The 17,238-nt window shown below is 35.5% G+C and overlaps 1 protein-coding gene across 11 annotated transcripts in view; it reads left to right on the top strand.

Moving 5' to 3' along the window:
• epha8 (eph receptor A8) overlaps nt 1–17,238 on the top strand; it is a 266,646-nt gene that overhangs the window by 189,920 nt on the left and 59,488 nt on the right. For all 11 annotated transcript variants that reach the window (XM_073917077.1, XM_073917081.1, XM_073917076.1 and 8 more), the window contains one exon: nt 7,645–8,308. In XM_073917077.1, coding sequence (XP_073773178.1) covers nt 7,645–8,308 — 664 coding nt within the window. The remainder of the gene's footprint in view (nt 1–7,644; nt 8,309–17,238) is intronic.

The following is a 17,238-nucleotide window of genomic DNA, read 5'->3' on the forward strand; positions in this document are numbered from 1 at the left end:
ATCAAGTTAAAAAAGACGGAGCAAATATTTTTGAATATATGTATTCTACAAGCGAAACGGCTTACGCCTGATTTATACTTCTGCGTCAAGTGACCGGCGTAACCCACGGCGCATGCAACGCGCGTGGCTGTGCATTTATACTTCTGCGCGCTGTCTCTGTTGGTCTGCATTAACACTTCCGAAACGCTAGTTGGCAGTGAGGTGTTATTGTTCCTCTGTGTCAAGTTTCTTCGCTGCTTTTTTGCTTTTCCTGAACACTTCCGGGATGTACAAGTGGCTCAAACTCGCTCATTTTGAGGCAACAACCGGCCGACGTGCAGCAACTTTAACTATGAGGTAAACACAAAACAAAACTTTCCATCCGGAGCTCCTTCACGGGACTCCACACTTGTAAACAATCGCTACATTGGGTTCGCGCCATTCCCGCGGCTCTCGGTCCCGCCCAGACTTGTCAGCGCTACCAAGCCGACCAATCACAGACATTTGACAATTGAAATTTTTCTTCTTATTTTCTTCCCTTGCATGGTTTATATTTCCTGGGTCGTTCATTTAGAAAGAAAATGACCAAGACGTTAAAAACAAAAATGATGTTTTTACCGAATGTTGCCTGATTCTTTATTGTCAGCCAATAGTAACTCGCACTGAATGTTGTCTTTCAGGGGTTGTACAGCAGAAAATCGTAAATTTTCTTCTTAATTTAACCCCCAGGACAGTCCAGATATCCTGGCTTGTCATTTAGGAAGAAAATGACCATGAAATTAAAAAACAAAAATTTTGTTTTTAACCACATGTTGTTTGATCTTGATTGTCAGCCAATAGTAACTCGCAGTGAGTGTTGTTGTTTAAGGGTTGTACAACAACAAAAAAAAATACTACATTTTCTTTTTATTTTAACCCCTAGCACAGTCCAGATATTCTGGGTCGTTCATTTAGAAAGAAAATGATCAAAAAAATCAAAAACAAAACTGTTGCTTTTACCAAATGTTATCTGATTATTGTCAGGCAATAGTACCTTGCACTGAATGTTTTTGAGGGGTTGTACAGCAGAAAAATCTGACATTTTCTTTTTATTTTAACACATAGCACAGTCCAAATATTCTGGGTCATTCATTTAGAAAGAAAAGGACCAAAAAAATCTAAAGCAAAAATGTTGTTTTTACCAAATGTTGTCTGATCTTGATTGTCAGCCAATATGCGTTGTTGCGACATGTAGTCGCAAGAGAGAGGTGCACGTCAGTGACGGCAACGGCCACGGCGAAGGGCTATGCGTCAGCGCCGTAGCATACGCCGGTGTTTGACGCAGAAGTATAAATCAGCCTTTATTTCTTTAAATTGGAAAAGTATATGTGCACCAACTATAGGCTGTTGGCTGAAAGAGCAACAAACATGACAATGGAAAAAATAACTTATATGATAAGAAATAGATATATCATTTTTGATAGAGTTTGGGGACCTTTTACGCTGTTTTTAAAAGGTGGTGGATTTGGAAATGTTTTACTAGAAGATTAATAATAGAGGTGATATTGTATTTTGATGTAAAATACTGAGAAGTCTTTTGTTTTGTTTTTGTTTTGTTTGTTCAATTGTTTGTTTGTTGGTTTGTGTTTGATCTAACACATGGAAATGTGTATGCAGATGTTACTTAAAATATAATAAAAAGGAATTGGAAAAAAAAGTAATGTGACTGGTAACGTCAGATTTAATTGATTTAATTAATTTAATTGTCTGAAATATAATTTTAGTGTGAGTTCAGTGAGGAGCTCTTGATATTTCAGGACTCCTCATTCATTTAGATATTCATTGCCGTCTGCTAGCTCTCTGTCACTCTCCCATGGTTGCCCACTGAAGCTAAGCAAGGCTGCGTCCGGTCAATACCTGGATGGGAGACCACATGGGAAAGCCAGGTTGCTGTTGAAAGTGAGGCCAGCAGGGGGCGCTCATCCTGCGGTCTGTGTGGGTCCTAACGCCCCAGTATAGTGAAGAGGACTGTATACTGCTCAGTGAGTGCCATCTTTCAGATGAGACGTTAAACCAAGGTCCCGACTCTCTGTGGTCATTAAAAAACCCTGATGTCCTTTGAAAAAGAGTAGCGGTTAACCTCGGCATCCTGGCCAAATTAGCCCACTGTCTCTGTCATGACCTCCTATCCTTTCTCATATCATAATTGGCTTCATCACTCTGTCTCCTCTCCACCAATCAGCTGGTGTGGGGTGTGCGGTCTGGCGCAATATGGCTGCTGTCACGTCATCCAGGTGGATGCTGCACACTGGTGGTGAATTAGTAGATTCACCCCAATGTGTAAAAGCGATTTGAGTGTCCAGCAAAGCGCTATTTAAATGTAAGGAATTATTATTATTATTTTTTTTTATTATTATTATTATTTGACAGGACTGGGGCTGTACGCGAAAACGGGCACTATTTTCTCATGACAATCATGCAGATTTATGACAAGTTTTTTTCTCTGTGTAATATCAAGTTGTCATGACAAAGGCATTTTAAACTATTATATAAAGGAATTATATGAAGGATTATAAAGGAATCATGACAGTCTCATGAACACACTTTCAAGTGTAGTGTAAGTGTAGACATTTTTAATTCTGACCAGTTTTATTTCCTAAACAATTCATTATAAAAATGACAATAAATGGCATCAAAAATGACTTTTGCTAAATGTTCAAACTACCTATTTTTCAAGAGTTTACACTTAGATATTGCTTGATGCTGTTAGCAGGTTTAGCATGTTGTCATGGGAGAGAACCCCGAGCTCAATGATAATTGGTCCTGGTCGATAATTGGACCTGGTCAATGAGCATATAAGGGAGTCCGAGATCAGGCAGGTTTGAGAGTACAGGAGGAAAAGGAGGAGATGGGGTGGAAGGGGGGGGGGGGGGGGGGGTTCTTTCGAAATAAAGATAAGCTCTATTTATTGTAGACTCGAATCAATCTAATTGGATTATTACTGATTATGGATGAGAGACCAGCCGCGATCAATTATATCATGTGCTCCAATTGAAAATAGTTTATAAAACCTGGCAAAATCAGTTTTATTCTTAATTTTTCTGAGGGGACTTAATTGATTTAACAAATTTAGGTGATTGACCATAAAAAATTAAGTTAACTTAATTGATTTGTGTTGTGACAACATGAAGGACTTGTGTGGATGCCTGCATTCTTTTTTTGCAGTGCATGATATGAAAATATGAAATAAATGACAATGTTTTTATTTTAAATTTGGAATAATTGTTGTCATACTTTTATAGAATGCAATAAATATTAGCATTTTCCTCAAAGTAGAAATCCCCCAAAAATGCGGCCTCTTAATTTTTTTCTTAAAGGCTTTTCATTTGTGTTACCTTTAATTGCAAATGTTACGCTGTCCCACTAATTATGATTGATTTATTAAAAACACTCGGTTTTTTGAAACACAATAATGAGGGTCTGATTAAGCTATGAATTTTATACTCTGTTGCCCTTATTTTAATAGTTTCAATTAGGGATGATCATAAATGACCAGTTATGCATGACTGACTATAAAGTTTGACAGATTAATGCAATCAGTTAAACACAACATCATAAATAAATAATTAATCCCATTTTTTACAAGGGCGCGTGCACGCGCGTGTGTGTGTGTGTGTGTGTGTTAAAATTTGCGAGCACAATACTATATTATTTTAAAACCTCTATACAAGTAGTGGCGAGGGGTCTCAGTGGTTAGTGCATTTCTGTGTGGAGTTTGCATGTTCTCCCCATGTTGGCTTGGGTTTCCCCCCACAGTCCAAAGACAAGTGCTATAGGTAAATTGGATGAACTTAAATCAGCCGTACTTGTTTTCCAGTGCTGGGTTGCAGCTAGAAGGACATCCACTGCCTAAAACATATGCTGGAATAGTTAGCGGTTCATTCTGCCGTGTCAACCCCTGATAAACGAGGAACTAAGCAGAAGGAAAATGAATGAACTTCAATACAAGAAGAAAAAGCTCTGATGTTAAAAACAGCTCACTCTACTGCAGTTAAATGAACTTGATTTAGTTAGTTATTTTGTAATATTGTTCAACTGTTTGTCTTTGCTGGTACTAGATAAAACTCTGGTCCTGGACGTCTTCATCCACATTGATCCGCATTTTCATTTTTTCCGCTCCAGGCTGATGATATGAATCTTTAAGTTCATTTGCAACTCATAATAAAATATTTATTCATGCCTGATTATTTGCATTGCATAGAAAAACTGCTTAAACCGCATAAAACCCTCCCATAAATAACGAGGGATTTCTGAACGTTATTAAGGAAATGCTGGCCACATTCATCATGATATTAATCTTGCGCACCGCAGTGCATATGTAAACGTTTTGAAGCAGCTCTCATGCAGATTGCTGTAAAATGTGAAATACTGTTGAATTTATATTAATTTACAAACAAAGATGTGTTAGTACTGTAGTATTTTGGTTTTTGTTTATGATCTGCAATTTTTTTTTTTTTTTAGTTGTTTTATTTAGTGAATGCTGTAATGCGTCACTGCTTATAGGCCATTTATTTGTTTATGGAAATGTATTTTATTTTGCCAGTATTTTTTCTAATAATGTTTAAAATACTATCAGACATTATTATCATACATTAGAATTACTATAAAAAAAATACTTGAATTTGCTAAATAAATATTGTGTATTTCTGTTAAAATTTAATTAGATTAAATTTGTTTATATTCTCTTAATTTTTAAACTACATTTTTATTTATTTACTTATTTTATTTTGACAATATTTCTTCTATTAATGTTTAGATGTAAAACTATTTGAATTTGCAAAATAAATATTGTGTATTTCTGTTAAAACTGTATTTAATTTTTATGTTGTCTTTATTTTTAAACTTTATTTGTAAACTTCTGTTTTGTAGTTTAGTTTTTATTTTTGAACTTTCTGTTTATTATTGTTTTTGTTTAGTTTCTGTTATTTTAGAACTTCAACCTTAAAATGTAAAATAAAATGAATAGTGACTACAATTACATTTATTTTTTTTATTTTTTATTTTTTGAAAATATTTCATCTAGTAATGTTTAGATGTAAAACTATTTGTTATAAATTTCTAATAAATATTGAGTACTTCTATTCAAATTTTATTTACTTTTACTTTACTTTAACTTTTTTGTAAACTTTAGTAATTTAGTTATTGGTTTTATATTTGTCTGTTAATTTTTTATGTTTAGGTTCATCATTTTAAAGCTTCAACTTAAAAATGTAAAACAAAATGAAAAATGTCAGAAACTACATCAAATTAAAATGTAAAAATTAAGAAAATATAAAATGAAAAAATGTAAAAAAAAATAAAATAAAAAAAAGGGAAAAAAAAAACTTAATTTAATGTAATTTTTTATTATTTGTTTTGTCTGCCTTTTTTGTCTTATTTTCGTTTGTTTGATGGTTGGCTGGTTGATTCGTGGATTCGTTGATTGGTTAATTGGTTGGTTGGTTGGTTGGTTGATTGGTTGATACGTTTGTTGGTTGGTTGGTTGGTTGGTTGGTTGATTGGTTGATACGTTGGTTGGTTGGTTGGTTGGTTGGTTGGTTGGTTGGTTGATTCGTTGGTTGGTTGGTTGGTTGATTCGTGGGTTGGTTGGTTGGTTAATTCGTTGGTTGGTTGGTTGGTTGGTTAATTGGTTGGTTGATTGGTTGGTTGATACGTTGATTGGTTGGTTGATTGGTTGATACGTTGGTTGGTTGGTTAATTCGTTGGTTGGTTGGTTGGTTAATTTGTTGGTTGATTGGTTGATACGTTGGTTGGTTGGTTGGTTGGTTGGTTGATTGATTCGTTGGTTGGTTGGTTAATTCATTGGTTGGTTGGTTAGTTGGTTGATACGTTGGTTGGTTGATTGATTGGTTGATAGGTTGGTTGGTTGGTTGATTGATTCGTTGGTTGGTTGGTTGATTGGTTGATAGGTTGGTTGGTTGGTTGGTTGGTTAATTCGTTAGTTGGTTGCTTGGTTGATTGGTTGATACGTTGGTTGGTTGGTTGTTTGGTTGGTTAATTCGTTAGTTGGTTGCTTGGTTGATTGGTTGATGCGTTGGTTGGTTGGTTGGTTGGTTGGTTGGTTGATTCGTTGGTTGGTTGGTTAATTCGTTGGTTGGTTGGTTAATTCGTTGGTTGGTTGGTTGATTGGTTGGTCGATATGTTGGTTGGTTGGTTGGTTGGTTAATTCGTTGGTCGGTTGATTGATTTGTTGGTTAGTTGGTTGGTTGGTTGATATGTTGGTTGGTTGGTTGGTTGGTTGATTCGTTGGTTGGTTGGTTGATTGGTTGGTTGGTTGGTTGGTTGATTTGTTGGTTGGTTGGTTGGTTGGTTGATTTGTTGGTTGGTTGGTTGATTCGTTGGTTGGTTGGTTAATTCGTTGGTTGGTTGATTCGTTGGTTGGTTGGTTGATTCGTGGGTTGGTTGGTTGGTTAATTCGTTGGTTGGTTGGTTGGTTGGTTAATTGGTTGGTTGGTTGGTTGGTTGGTTGGTTGATACGTTGATTGGTTGGTTGATTGGTTGATACGTTGGTTGGTTGGTTAATTCGTTGGTTGGTTGGTTGGTTAATTTGTTGGTTGATTGGTTGATACGTTGGTTTGTTGGTTGGTTGGTTGGTTGGTTGATTGATTCGTTGGTTGGTTGGTTAATTCATTGGTTGGTTGGTTAGTTGGTTGATACGTTGGTTGGTTGGTTGATTGGTTGATAGGTTGGTTGGTTGGTTGATTGATTCGTTGGTTGGTTGGTTGATTGGTTGATAGGTTGGTTGGTTGGTTGGTTGGTTAATTCGTTAGTTGGTTGCTTGGTTGATTGGTTGATACGTTGGTTGGTTGGTTGTTTGGTTGGTTGGTTAATTCGTTAGTTGGTTGCTTGGTTGATTGGTTGATGCGTTGGTTGGTTGGTTGGTTGGTTGGTTGGTTGGTTGGTTGATTCGTTGGTTGGTTGGTTAATTCGTTGGTTGGTTGGTTAATTCGTTGGTTGGTTGGTTGATTGGTTGGTCGATATGTTGGTTGGTTGGTTGGTTGGTTAATTCGTTGGTCGGTTGATTGATTTGTTGGTTAGTTGGTTGGTTGGTTGATATGTTGGTTGGTTGGTTGGTTGATTCGTTGGTTGGTTGGTTGATTGGTTGGTTGGTTGGTTGATTTGTTGGTTGGTTGGTTGGTTGGTTGATTTGTTGGTTGGTTGGTTGATTCGTTGGTTGGTTGGTTAATTCGTTGGTTGGTTGATTCGTTGGTTAATTTGTTGGTTGGTTGGTTGTTTGGTTGGTTAATTTTTTTGTTTATTCATTTATTGTCCTCCATTTCAGGATACGGTTTATTGTCTTTTAAAGATTAAGTTTAAGGTAACAACACTCATTTATTTTGCCATATATATATATATATATATATATATATATATATATATATATATATATATATTATATTGCAGAATTTTTTTTACTTTTTTTTACATTTATTTCAGTTAATACAATTTATTTCCATTTGCAGATTTAGTTTCAGTACACAATAACAACCCTCATTCTCTTTCCTTGTTATTTATTTTATTTCAAGTAATATAATTTATTTTCTGTCTAGTATAAATAAACAATAACAACTCTCTCTCTCTCTCTCTCTCTCTCTCTCTCTCTCTCTCTCTCTCTATCGCCATCAGTGGGATGCGATCAATGAAATGGACGAGTACTTCAGCCCCATCCACACATACCAGGTGTGCAATGTGATGAGCCCAAGTCAGAACAACTGGCTGCGCACCAACTGGATCCAGCGGGACGGTGCGCGACGGATCTACATTGAGATGAAGTTCACCTTGCGCGACTGCAACAGCATGCCGGGCGTCCTTGGCACCTGCAAAGAGACCTTCAACCTCTACTACTACGAAACAGACCGGGACGTGGGCACCAGCATCTGGGAGAGCCAGTTCTCTAAAATCGACACCATCGCGGCAGACGAGAGTTTTACCAATGTGGATCTGGGAGTGCGGAGACTCAAACTTAACACTGAGATCCGTGGTGTCGGGCCGCTGGGAAAACGTGGCTTCTACTTGGCCTTCCAGGATATCGGAGCGTGCATCGCCATCGTGTCGGTGCGGGTGTATTATAAACGCTGCACGGGAATGGCGCGCAACCTGGCCATCTTCACCGATGTGGTGACGGGCGCAGATTCGTCCTCATTGGTTGAGGTTCGGGGTCAATGTGTGGATCACGCTGAGGAAAGAGACACGCCCAAGATGTACTGCAGCGCTGAGGGGGAGTGGCTTGTTCCTATTGGACGATGCGTGTGCAGCGCTGGCTTCGAAGAACATAGAGACAACTGCATTGGTGAGTCTAGCACATTTTTATTTTTAGGATGTTTTTAACTTTATTAGGATAGGAAAGTATTGACTAAAGCAGTGTTTCCCAACCCGGTTCCTGGAGGCACAACAACAGTACACTACCTGACAAAAGTCTTGTCGCCTTTCCAAGTTTTAGGAACATAAAATAATAACATGGACTTCTAGTTGATCATTTTGCCTCCGAAGTGGCTTATATGAAAGGCAAAGGCCTCTAGATTACGCTTATTTTACCAAAATAAAATATGATCATGCCTTGATTTTTAATTATTTAATTAGGACAGTAAGATCTGACCTTGCTTAGACCAGTGGTGTCAAACTCAATTCCTGGAGGGCCGAAGCCCTGCACAGTTTAGTTCCAACCCTGCTCCAACACACTTACCTGTAGGTTTCAAACAAGCCTGAAGGACTCAATTAGTTTGATCAGGTGTGTTTAATTAGGGTTGGAACTAAACTGTGCAGAGCTGCGGCCCTTTTGGACCTGAGTTTGATACCTGTGGCTTAGACAAAAGTCCTGTTACTTAACAGAAATAATGTACAGTATAGAATGTAAAGTTATGGTGCAGTAGAAAAAGAATGAATATTGTGTATGACTTCCATGAGCTCGGAGGACTGCATCCATACATCTCTGCAATGACTCAAATCACTGATTAATTAAGTCATCTGGAATGGCAAAGAAAGTGTTCTTGCTGGACTCCCAGAGTTCATCAAGATTATTTCGATTCATCTTTAATGCCTCCTCCTTCATCTTACCCCAGACATACTCAATAATGTTCATATTTGGTGACTAGGCTGGCCAATCCTGGATCACCTTCTTTACTTTTCGGAACTTTGATGTGAAGGGTGAAGTATGAGAAGGAGCGCTATCCTGCTGAAGAATTTGCCCTCTCCTGTGGTTTGTAATATAATGGGCAGCACAAATGTCTTGATCCCTCAGGCTGTTGATGTTGCCATCCACTCTGCAGATCTCTCGCAGGCCCCCATACTGAATGTAACCCCAAACCATGATTTTTCCTTCACCAAACTTGACTGATTTCGGTGAGAATCTTGGGTCCGTGCGGGTTCCATTAGGTCTTCTGCAGTATTTGTGATGATTAGGATGCAGTTAAACAGATGATTCATCTGAAAAATCTACCTTCTGACACTTTTCCAAAGAAGTCAAGTTATTATTTGTTGGTTTTACAATTTGGATCGACGACAAAGACATTTGTCAGGTAGTGTACATATTTTGGATGTCTCCCCTATCTGACCCTTTAACTTCAGGTTTTGGAGTCTGTTCTAATGTTCTGATGAGTTGATTTAGGTGTGTTTGATTAGGAAGAGGTTAAAATGTGTACTGTTGGTGTATCTTAAGGAACAGGGTTGGAAAACACTATTTTGCATGTTAAGGTTTGCACGTTAAAGGATTAAATAGACCTCACAATGTGTCTATAGTATTGTCACACTGCTTCCAAAAACTTCATCCGTCATAAAAACTTTAAATCAGGTTTGTTTTTTCGCATCCAAAAAACACTTTGAGAGGTGTTTTGACAGTTCAGAGCCACCATACAAGTGAAAGGCAAAATACAGAATGCCGTCACTTAAATCTTCCATACAGATAATGTTAAGATTGCAGCGCGAAGGGCAAGTGGCTCATTACTATTGGACGATGTGTGTGCAGCACCAGCTTTAAAGAACATAGAAACAAATTATTTATTATTATTTTTTTATTTCTTCTAATAATTTTATTACAAAAATAATTTCTTCTAATAGTTTAGATTTTAAAAAAATATTGTGTATTTGTACTCAAATCGGGGTACATGAAGCGCTATTAGTTTTTCCACATTATGTGAATGTCCCCCTTTTATTTTGTTTTATCTAATTATTTGTTTTTTGTTTTGTTTATTAATTACTTAATTCTTTTTATTTTATTTTATTATTTTATTTGTATTTTATTTAATTTTTTACATTTTCATTTTTTATTAAATTTTATTTCATTTTATTTTATTTTATATTATTGTTTAATTTAATTTAATTTCATGTTATTGTTTAATTTTATTATTTTATTTTATTTATTAATTTATTATTTTTAATTGATTTTTATTTAATTTTCACATTTTGTTTTATTATGTTTATAATGTGTAGATATAAACAAATATTGTGTACCTCTACACAAGGCAGGAGACCTGAAATGTTTCCACATTATGAGAATGCCCCCCTTTTTATTTTATTTTATTTTGTTTTATTTTATTTGTTTTATTATTATTTTTTTTATTTTGTTTTGTTTTATTTTGCTTTATTTTAATATTTTATTTATTTATTTTATTAAGTAATTTTAATTGTATCATTTTATTTTATTTGTATTATTTAATTTTATTTATTTTTTTTTTAATTAAATTCAATTTATTTTATAAACACCCCCTTCACGGGCAAAACATTATATCTCCCGCTGATTGCCAAGTCATGGTCTAAGTGATTTCTTATTTTTTAGTCAAAAAGCTGAAAAATTGTTGTGCAACAAATGACAGAAATAATCTGAGATTTAAAACCAGATTACATTTTAATATTTAACATTTATAAATGGCTGGTTAATGCCTGTGTAATTAAAGTCACTGGTGATATTTTGATCTTTTATTTAATGTGTTAAATTCCAAATCAGTGTTTAAGCTTATCCTGATCATCATTGAATGGTACATTACATCCGTGTTAAACTATTTAAAATTGCTGCTAACTTTATGCATGCATTTCACCATCTCAGTCTTGCACTTCTCACTGCATTGCAATGATCAGCAGCCACAGACTGTATTTTTCACAGGATAGATGACTAAATGCTGCAGAATTGTTATTAATTCAATTTCCCTCATGTTGCCAGTACGGCGACGCGCTCTTGTTTTGAACGTATTACTCAAACCGCCACAAACTCATACGCTGTCAGGTAATTTTCTGCTCGATCTGTGGCTAATAGCACTCACGGCAATCCATTTCTTTTGCTCCGGCTCCTTCCTAAAGTGCTGCGGCTGTCTGCTCGAGTCAGTAAAGGTTAAGTGTCTGAGCCGCAGTGGTGTCCAAACTGGGTCGCTGTGCTAATTCTCTCTGTGAACACGGCCTCTTCTAGTCACGCACATCTCGGTGACGCTGCTGTTGGACAATTCCAGAAATAAAAAAAAAGGCTTAGTTTACCACTCGGGAGGCCTCGGGCGCAGAGCATAGTGGAAGGATTGCATGTCGTAGCAATAGAAAATGTCAAAAGGCTTCACGTTTTTCTTTAACCGATGAACTCAAAGCAAGATCCTGCAGGCAGAAACATCGTTTTTTTTCATGCACATCTATTATAAATTCAGTCTGATTTAAAGAAAGCATCCAGAATGCACTTTTAAGTGTTTCTTTTGTCACACTTTATCAGGTTGTGTGTGTGGATTTGAATCGCAACACATTTATAAAGGCTGTTTTCTCAAAAAAAAAGAGCAAAATTAAATGAAAATCAGCAACACTTAAATTAAACTCAGTTTTATTCATGTCTGTATTCTGCATTGTTTTTTTTATACAGAGGGTTATGTTCATTCATAATTTAACTGATTACAAACATTTTATTTATCCAAAAAAAAAAAGTGTAAATGTGGCCGTTTGCATTATTTTTTGATGTATTTTCTAATATGTATATTTTCATACAGATTGTTGAACCTTACTTCATCTAATGGATAAATGTATTTTAATTAAATGTAGTGTATGCAAATTACTGCATATTTAATTAAACAATGGCTCATTTGCATCATGAAACGTATTACTTTAGAAAACTTGCATTACAAAATATGTTTGCAATTTTTAAAGGGACATTTCACCCACAATGTTAAACTTCCTCGTGCTTTTCTCCAAGAAAGTCTGAAGGAAAAAGAAGCCATTAACATCCATATTAGTAACAAAAGATACTATAATGGAAGTCAATTGCTGTTTTTCCAACATTCTTCAAAATATCATTTTTTTTTTGTATGTTTCAGTTTTTTTCCTAACCTGGATTTTTTTTAAGAGGGTTATGTTCATCCATAATTTGCCAAATGTACCTTTATTTATTTTATATATTATATTATATAATTATATATATATATATATATATATATATATATATATATATATATATATATATATATATATATATATATATATATATATATATATATATATATATATATATATATATGTGTGTGTGTGTGCGTGCGTGCGTGCGTGGGTGCGTGCGTGCGTGTTTTCAACACATTTCTAATAATAATAGTTTTAATAACTCATTTCTAATTTAATAACTCATTTCTAATTTCTAATCATTTCTAATTGATTTATTTGATCTTTGCATGATGACAGTAAATAATATTTGACTAGATATTGTTCAAGACATTTTATACAGCTTAAAGTGACATTTAAAGACTTAACTAGGTTAATTAGGATAACTAGACAGGTTAGGGTAATTAAGCAAGTTATTGTATAATGATGGTTTATTCTGTAGACTTTATAATCAAAAAATTATAAAGGTGCTAATAATTTTGACCCTAAAATGGCTTTTAAAAAAAATAAAAACTGCTTTTATTCTAAATGAAATAAAACAATCAAGAGTTTCTCCAGAAGACAAAATATTATGAGACATACTGTGAAAATTTTCTTGCTCTATTAAACATCATTTGGAATTATTAAAATGATAATAATAAATTCAAAAGAGGGCTATTAATTTTGACTTCAAGTGTGTATATACACGGAAATAAAAGACAAAAATAAGTGAGTTTTTCCTTAACAAGCTAAATAACCTACAGCTAAAGTTAGAAAAATAATGTTGTTTTTTAGATTTTTTTACTCAGCCAACCGGCAGATTATTTTGCTTGTTCTAAAGGAGAACTCACTAATTATTTCAGAAAAAAATTAAAAAAAACAGATCTTTAAACTAGGAACAAAACCAAATTTATAATAGGATAATCATTTATTTGCAGTGTATGGTGATCACTGTTAGTTATTTTTTCTCTACACTGTAAAAATATATATTAATGAACAACAAATTTTGTTACACACAAGTGTTTTCCATTTATTTGCAGTTATGAATTGCATTATGGGATGTCGATCTCTGCTCTGTTGACTTTTGATGTTGAAAATTAACAAAGTGACTTTTATCGACATTTCAGTAGTTTTAAATAATATAATGTAGAAGAAATAAAATAGAGAGGAATAAGCCTCTAAACTAACAGAACATGTGCTGGCAGTTTAATCACAAGGTTTTCGTAGCATAATATACAACATCAACCCACATGATATATCAATTTAAACTATTAAAAATTATAATAAAAGTCAGCTTCACCTAAAGCTTCAATGTGGATGTGTGATCTGATTTTATATTTGAAATTAGAGAAAATTAAGTATTTAATGAAGGGATCAGTCCAAAAATTTTATGAGACATGGCAACCTATGATTACATGTTTTGGGAAAAGGAAGACTGTCTCCTTTAACTGATTTATATAAATAAATCTGTGCAAACAGGTTTAACTGTGATCACCAATATGGTTTAGTTTGATATTTATGTAAAAGACCACTATAAATGTAACAATATTGATTTGTATTATCATGTACTGTAGGTAATTATTTATTTGAAATTTTTTTTTAAGTTTATTTATTTATTTTTTATTAATTTACTATTATTATTATTATTATATATATATTTTTTATTTAATTATTTACTATTATTAACAATATTTTCAATTTTGCTATACTTTTATTTATTCCTGTTGTAATTGTATTTTAATTTTATTTGCTTGCTAATTTATTTCGGCGGCAATGTTCGAAAATGGGGGGAAAGTTACAACTTTAAATGTACAAAATGTTTTGTTAAAGCTTGAGAAAATCATCACAAATAAATGATTAAAAAAAAATATAATAAAAGTCCATTTTTTGAACTCTTCAAGGTTAAGAGATGTTGGAAAAAAGATCAAGGACTCAAAATGCAACTCAAAATGAAAAGGTACTGGGGAATTTTTTATTTTATTTTTTATTTTTTTACAGTATGTTCACCTGCAGTGTCTTGTCTTAAATGCTGATCAAAACAGGAGCTCTGTCTTCACATCTCACTCCTGTCAGCTCTGTTTTGGGTTTCGGTGGCAGCCGTTGCTCCCGGGCCTTCCGGTCCAGCGTGAAAATGCTGGGAAAATATCCATTTCAGAGGAGATAAGATGCTTCATGCTCATTGGGGTAGCAGGAGCCTTGTCAAATCCACTCCATTTGGCAACTTGATTTAACCTACTTAGATTCAAGGGAGAGCGTCTTCTCCACATGTTCAGCCGCCGCTGAGGGCAAACTTATTCATGAGCGCTTGTAAACAGGCTTCCATGCAAAACAATCCCGTTTGGGTGATGCTGTGCTGTGGTTTACAATCAGGAGATACTCTTCTGCACTCAAAAATAACGGTACAAAAGCTGACACTTATAAAAATACATATTTGTACCTAGACTGTACCCCAGAGGTGTGTGTTTGTAACTTAAAAATTTTAGACTTTTGTACGTTTTAGGATGTAATGTGAACCTTTAAATGTTCCAATATGGATGCTTTAGGTATAAGTGTGTACTATTATAGTGACAGCTTTTATACCTGCATTTTTTTTTTTTGAGGTATTGAACATTGGGAATTTACATTTTGAGACTTTGATCAAAATATTGGTCGCACTTTACAATAAGGTTTCATTAGTTATTGTATGGGCGAGGCAGTGGCGATGTAGGTAGTGCTGTCGCCTCACAGCAAGAAGGTCGCTGGGTCGCTGGTTCGAACCTCGGCTCAGTTGGCGTTTCTGTGTGGAGTTTGCACGTTCTCCCTGTGTTTGCGTGGGTTTCCTCCGGTTTCCCCCACAGTCCAAAGACAGTCCAAAGACATGCGGTACAGGTGAATTGGATAGGCTAAATTGTCCGTAGTGTATGAGTGTGTGTGTGAATGTGTGTGTGGATGTTTCCCAGAGATGGGTTGTGGCTAGAAGGGCATCCGCTGCGTAAAAACTTGCTGGATAAGTTGGCGGTTCATTCCGCTGTGGCGACCCCGGATTAATAAAGGGACTAAGCCGACAAGAAAATGAATGAATGAATTGTAATTGTATTTAAGTATGAACAATACCCGAATATACTTGAAAGTGGCTAATCAAATCAGTTTAAGCTAATCCAAACAACAGGACTAATAATGTGTGTATAATATATGTGTATTTATACAGGGTTGGGCATTTATATGGATACACCTTCATAAAATGGGAATGGTTGGTGATATTAACGTCCTGTTTGTGGCAAATTAGTATATGTGAGGGGGCAAACTTTTCAAGATGTGTGGTGATCCAACTTTTGTTTTTTTAATGGGAAGAGGGTCATTTGACACATCAAACATATTGGGAATTTCACAAGAAAAACAATGGTGTGCTTGGGTTTAACGTAGCTTTATTATTTCATGAGTTATTTACAAGTTTCTGACCACTTATAAAATGTGTTCAGTGTGCTGCCCATTGTGTTGGATGGTCAATGCAACCTTCTTCTCCCACTCTTCACACACTGATAGCAACACAGCAGGAGAAATGCCAGCACAGGCTTCCAGTATCTGTAGTTTCAGGTGCTGCACATCTTTTATCTTTACACCATAGACAATTGCCTTCAGATGACCCCAAAGATAAAAGTCCAAGGGGGTCAGATCGGGAGACCTTGGGGGCCATTCAACTAGCCCACGAAGACTAATCCACTTTTCAGGAAACCGTTCATCTAGGAATGCTCGGACCTGACACCCATAATGTGGTGGTGCACCATCCTGCTGGAAAAACTCAGGGAACGTGCCAGCTTCAGTGCATAAAGAGGGAAACACATCTTCATGTAGCAATGTTAAATATCCAGTGGCCTTGAGGTTTCCATTGATGAAGAGTGGTCCCACTGTCTTTATTGTTTATGGTGTGAAGACACAAGATGTGCAGCACCTGAAACTACGCACACTGGAAGCCTGTTTTCGGCATCAGTTTAGATCAGCTAGATCTATTCACTTGGAAATTAAGTAATTGACTGTACTTAATCATTTGAAAGTTGTATTTAGACCTTTGCAATTTGATGAAATGAATGAGAAAATCAATTCTGTTGTGAACATTTGCCATTTGTAATTCCTGTTTCAAGAAATGAGCCAAACCAATAGATAAAACTGTAATAAACCTGACTTAGCAGAATAATCCTGGCCTTTTCTCTAAACTTGGTTTATGGAACAGTCCCCCGAATTAAGCCCCCCATATTTTTTTCCCTATTTCTGTTTAACAGAAAGATTTTTTCAACACATTTCTAATCCTATTAGTTTTAATAACTCATTTCTAATAACTGATTTATTTTCTCTTTGCCATGATGACAGTAGGGTGAGGCAGTGGCGCAGAAGTGCTGTCGCCTCACAGCAAGAAGGTCGCTGGGTTGCTGGTTCAAACCTCGGCTCAGTTGGCATTTCTGTGTGGAGTTTGCATGTTCTCCCTGCCTTTGCGTGGGTTTCCTCTAGGTGCTCCAATTTCCCCCACAGTCCAAAGACATGCAGTACAGGTGAATTGGGTAGGCTAAATTGTCCGTAGTGTATGAGTGTGTGTGTGTGGATATTTCCCAGAGATGGGTTGCAGCTGGAAGGGCATCCGCTGCGTAAAAACTTGCTGGATAAGTTAGCGGTTCATTCCGCTGTGGCGACCCCTGAATAATAAAGGCACTAAGCCGACAAGAAAATGAATGAATGATGACAGGTAATAATATTTGACTAGATATTTTTCAAGACACTCTTAGACAGCTTAAAGTGACATTAAAAGGCTTAACTAGGTTAATTAGGTTAACTAGGCAAATCATTGTATAATGATGGTTTGTACTGTAGATAAATCGAGGGGGCTAATAATAATGACCTTAATATGGTTTAAAAAACACTTTAATTACAGCCGAAATA

Source organism: Danio rerio, chromosome 11 (assembly GCF_049306965.1).
Source record: "Danio rerio strain Tuebingen ecotype United States chromosome 11, GRCz12tu, whole genome shotgun sequence".
Classification (NCBI taxonomy): Eukaryota; Metazoa; Chordata; class Actinopteri; order Cypriniformes; family Danionidae; genus Danio; species Danio rerio.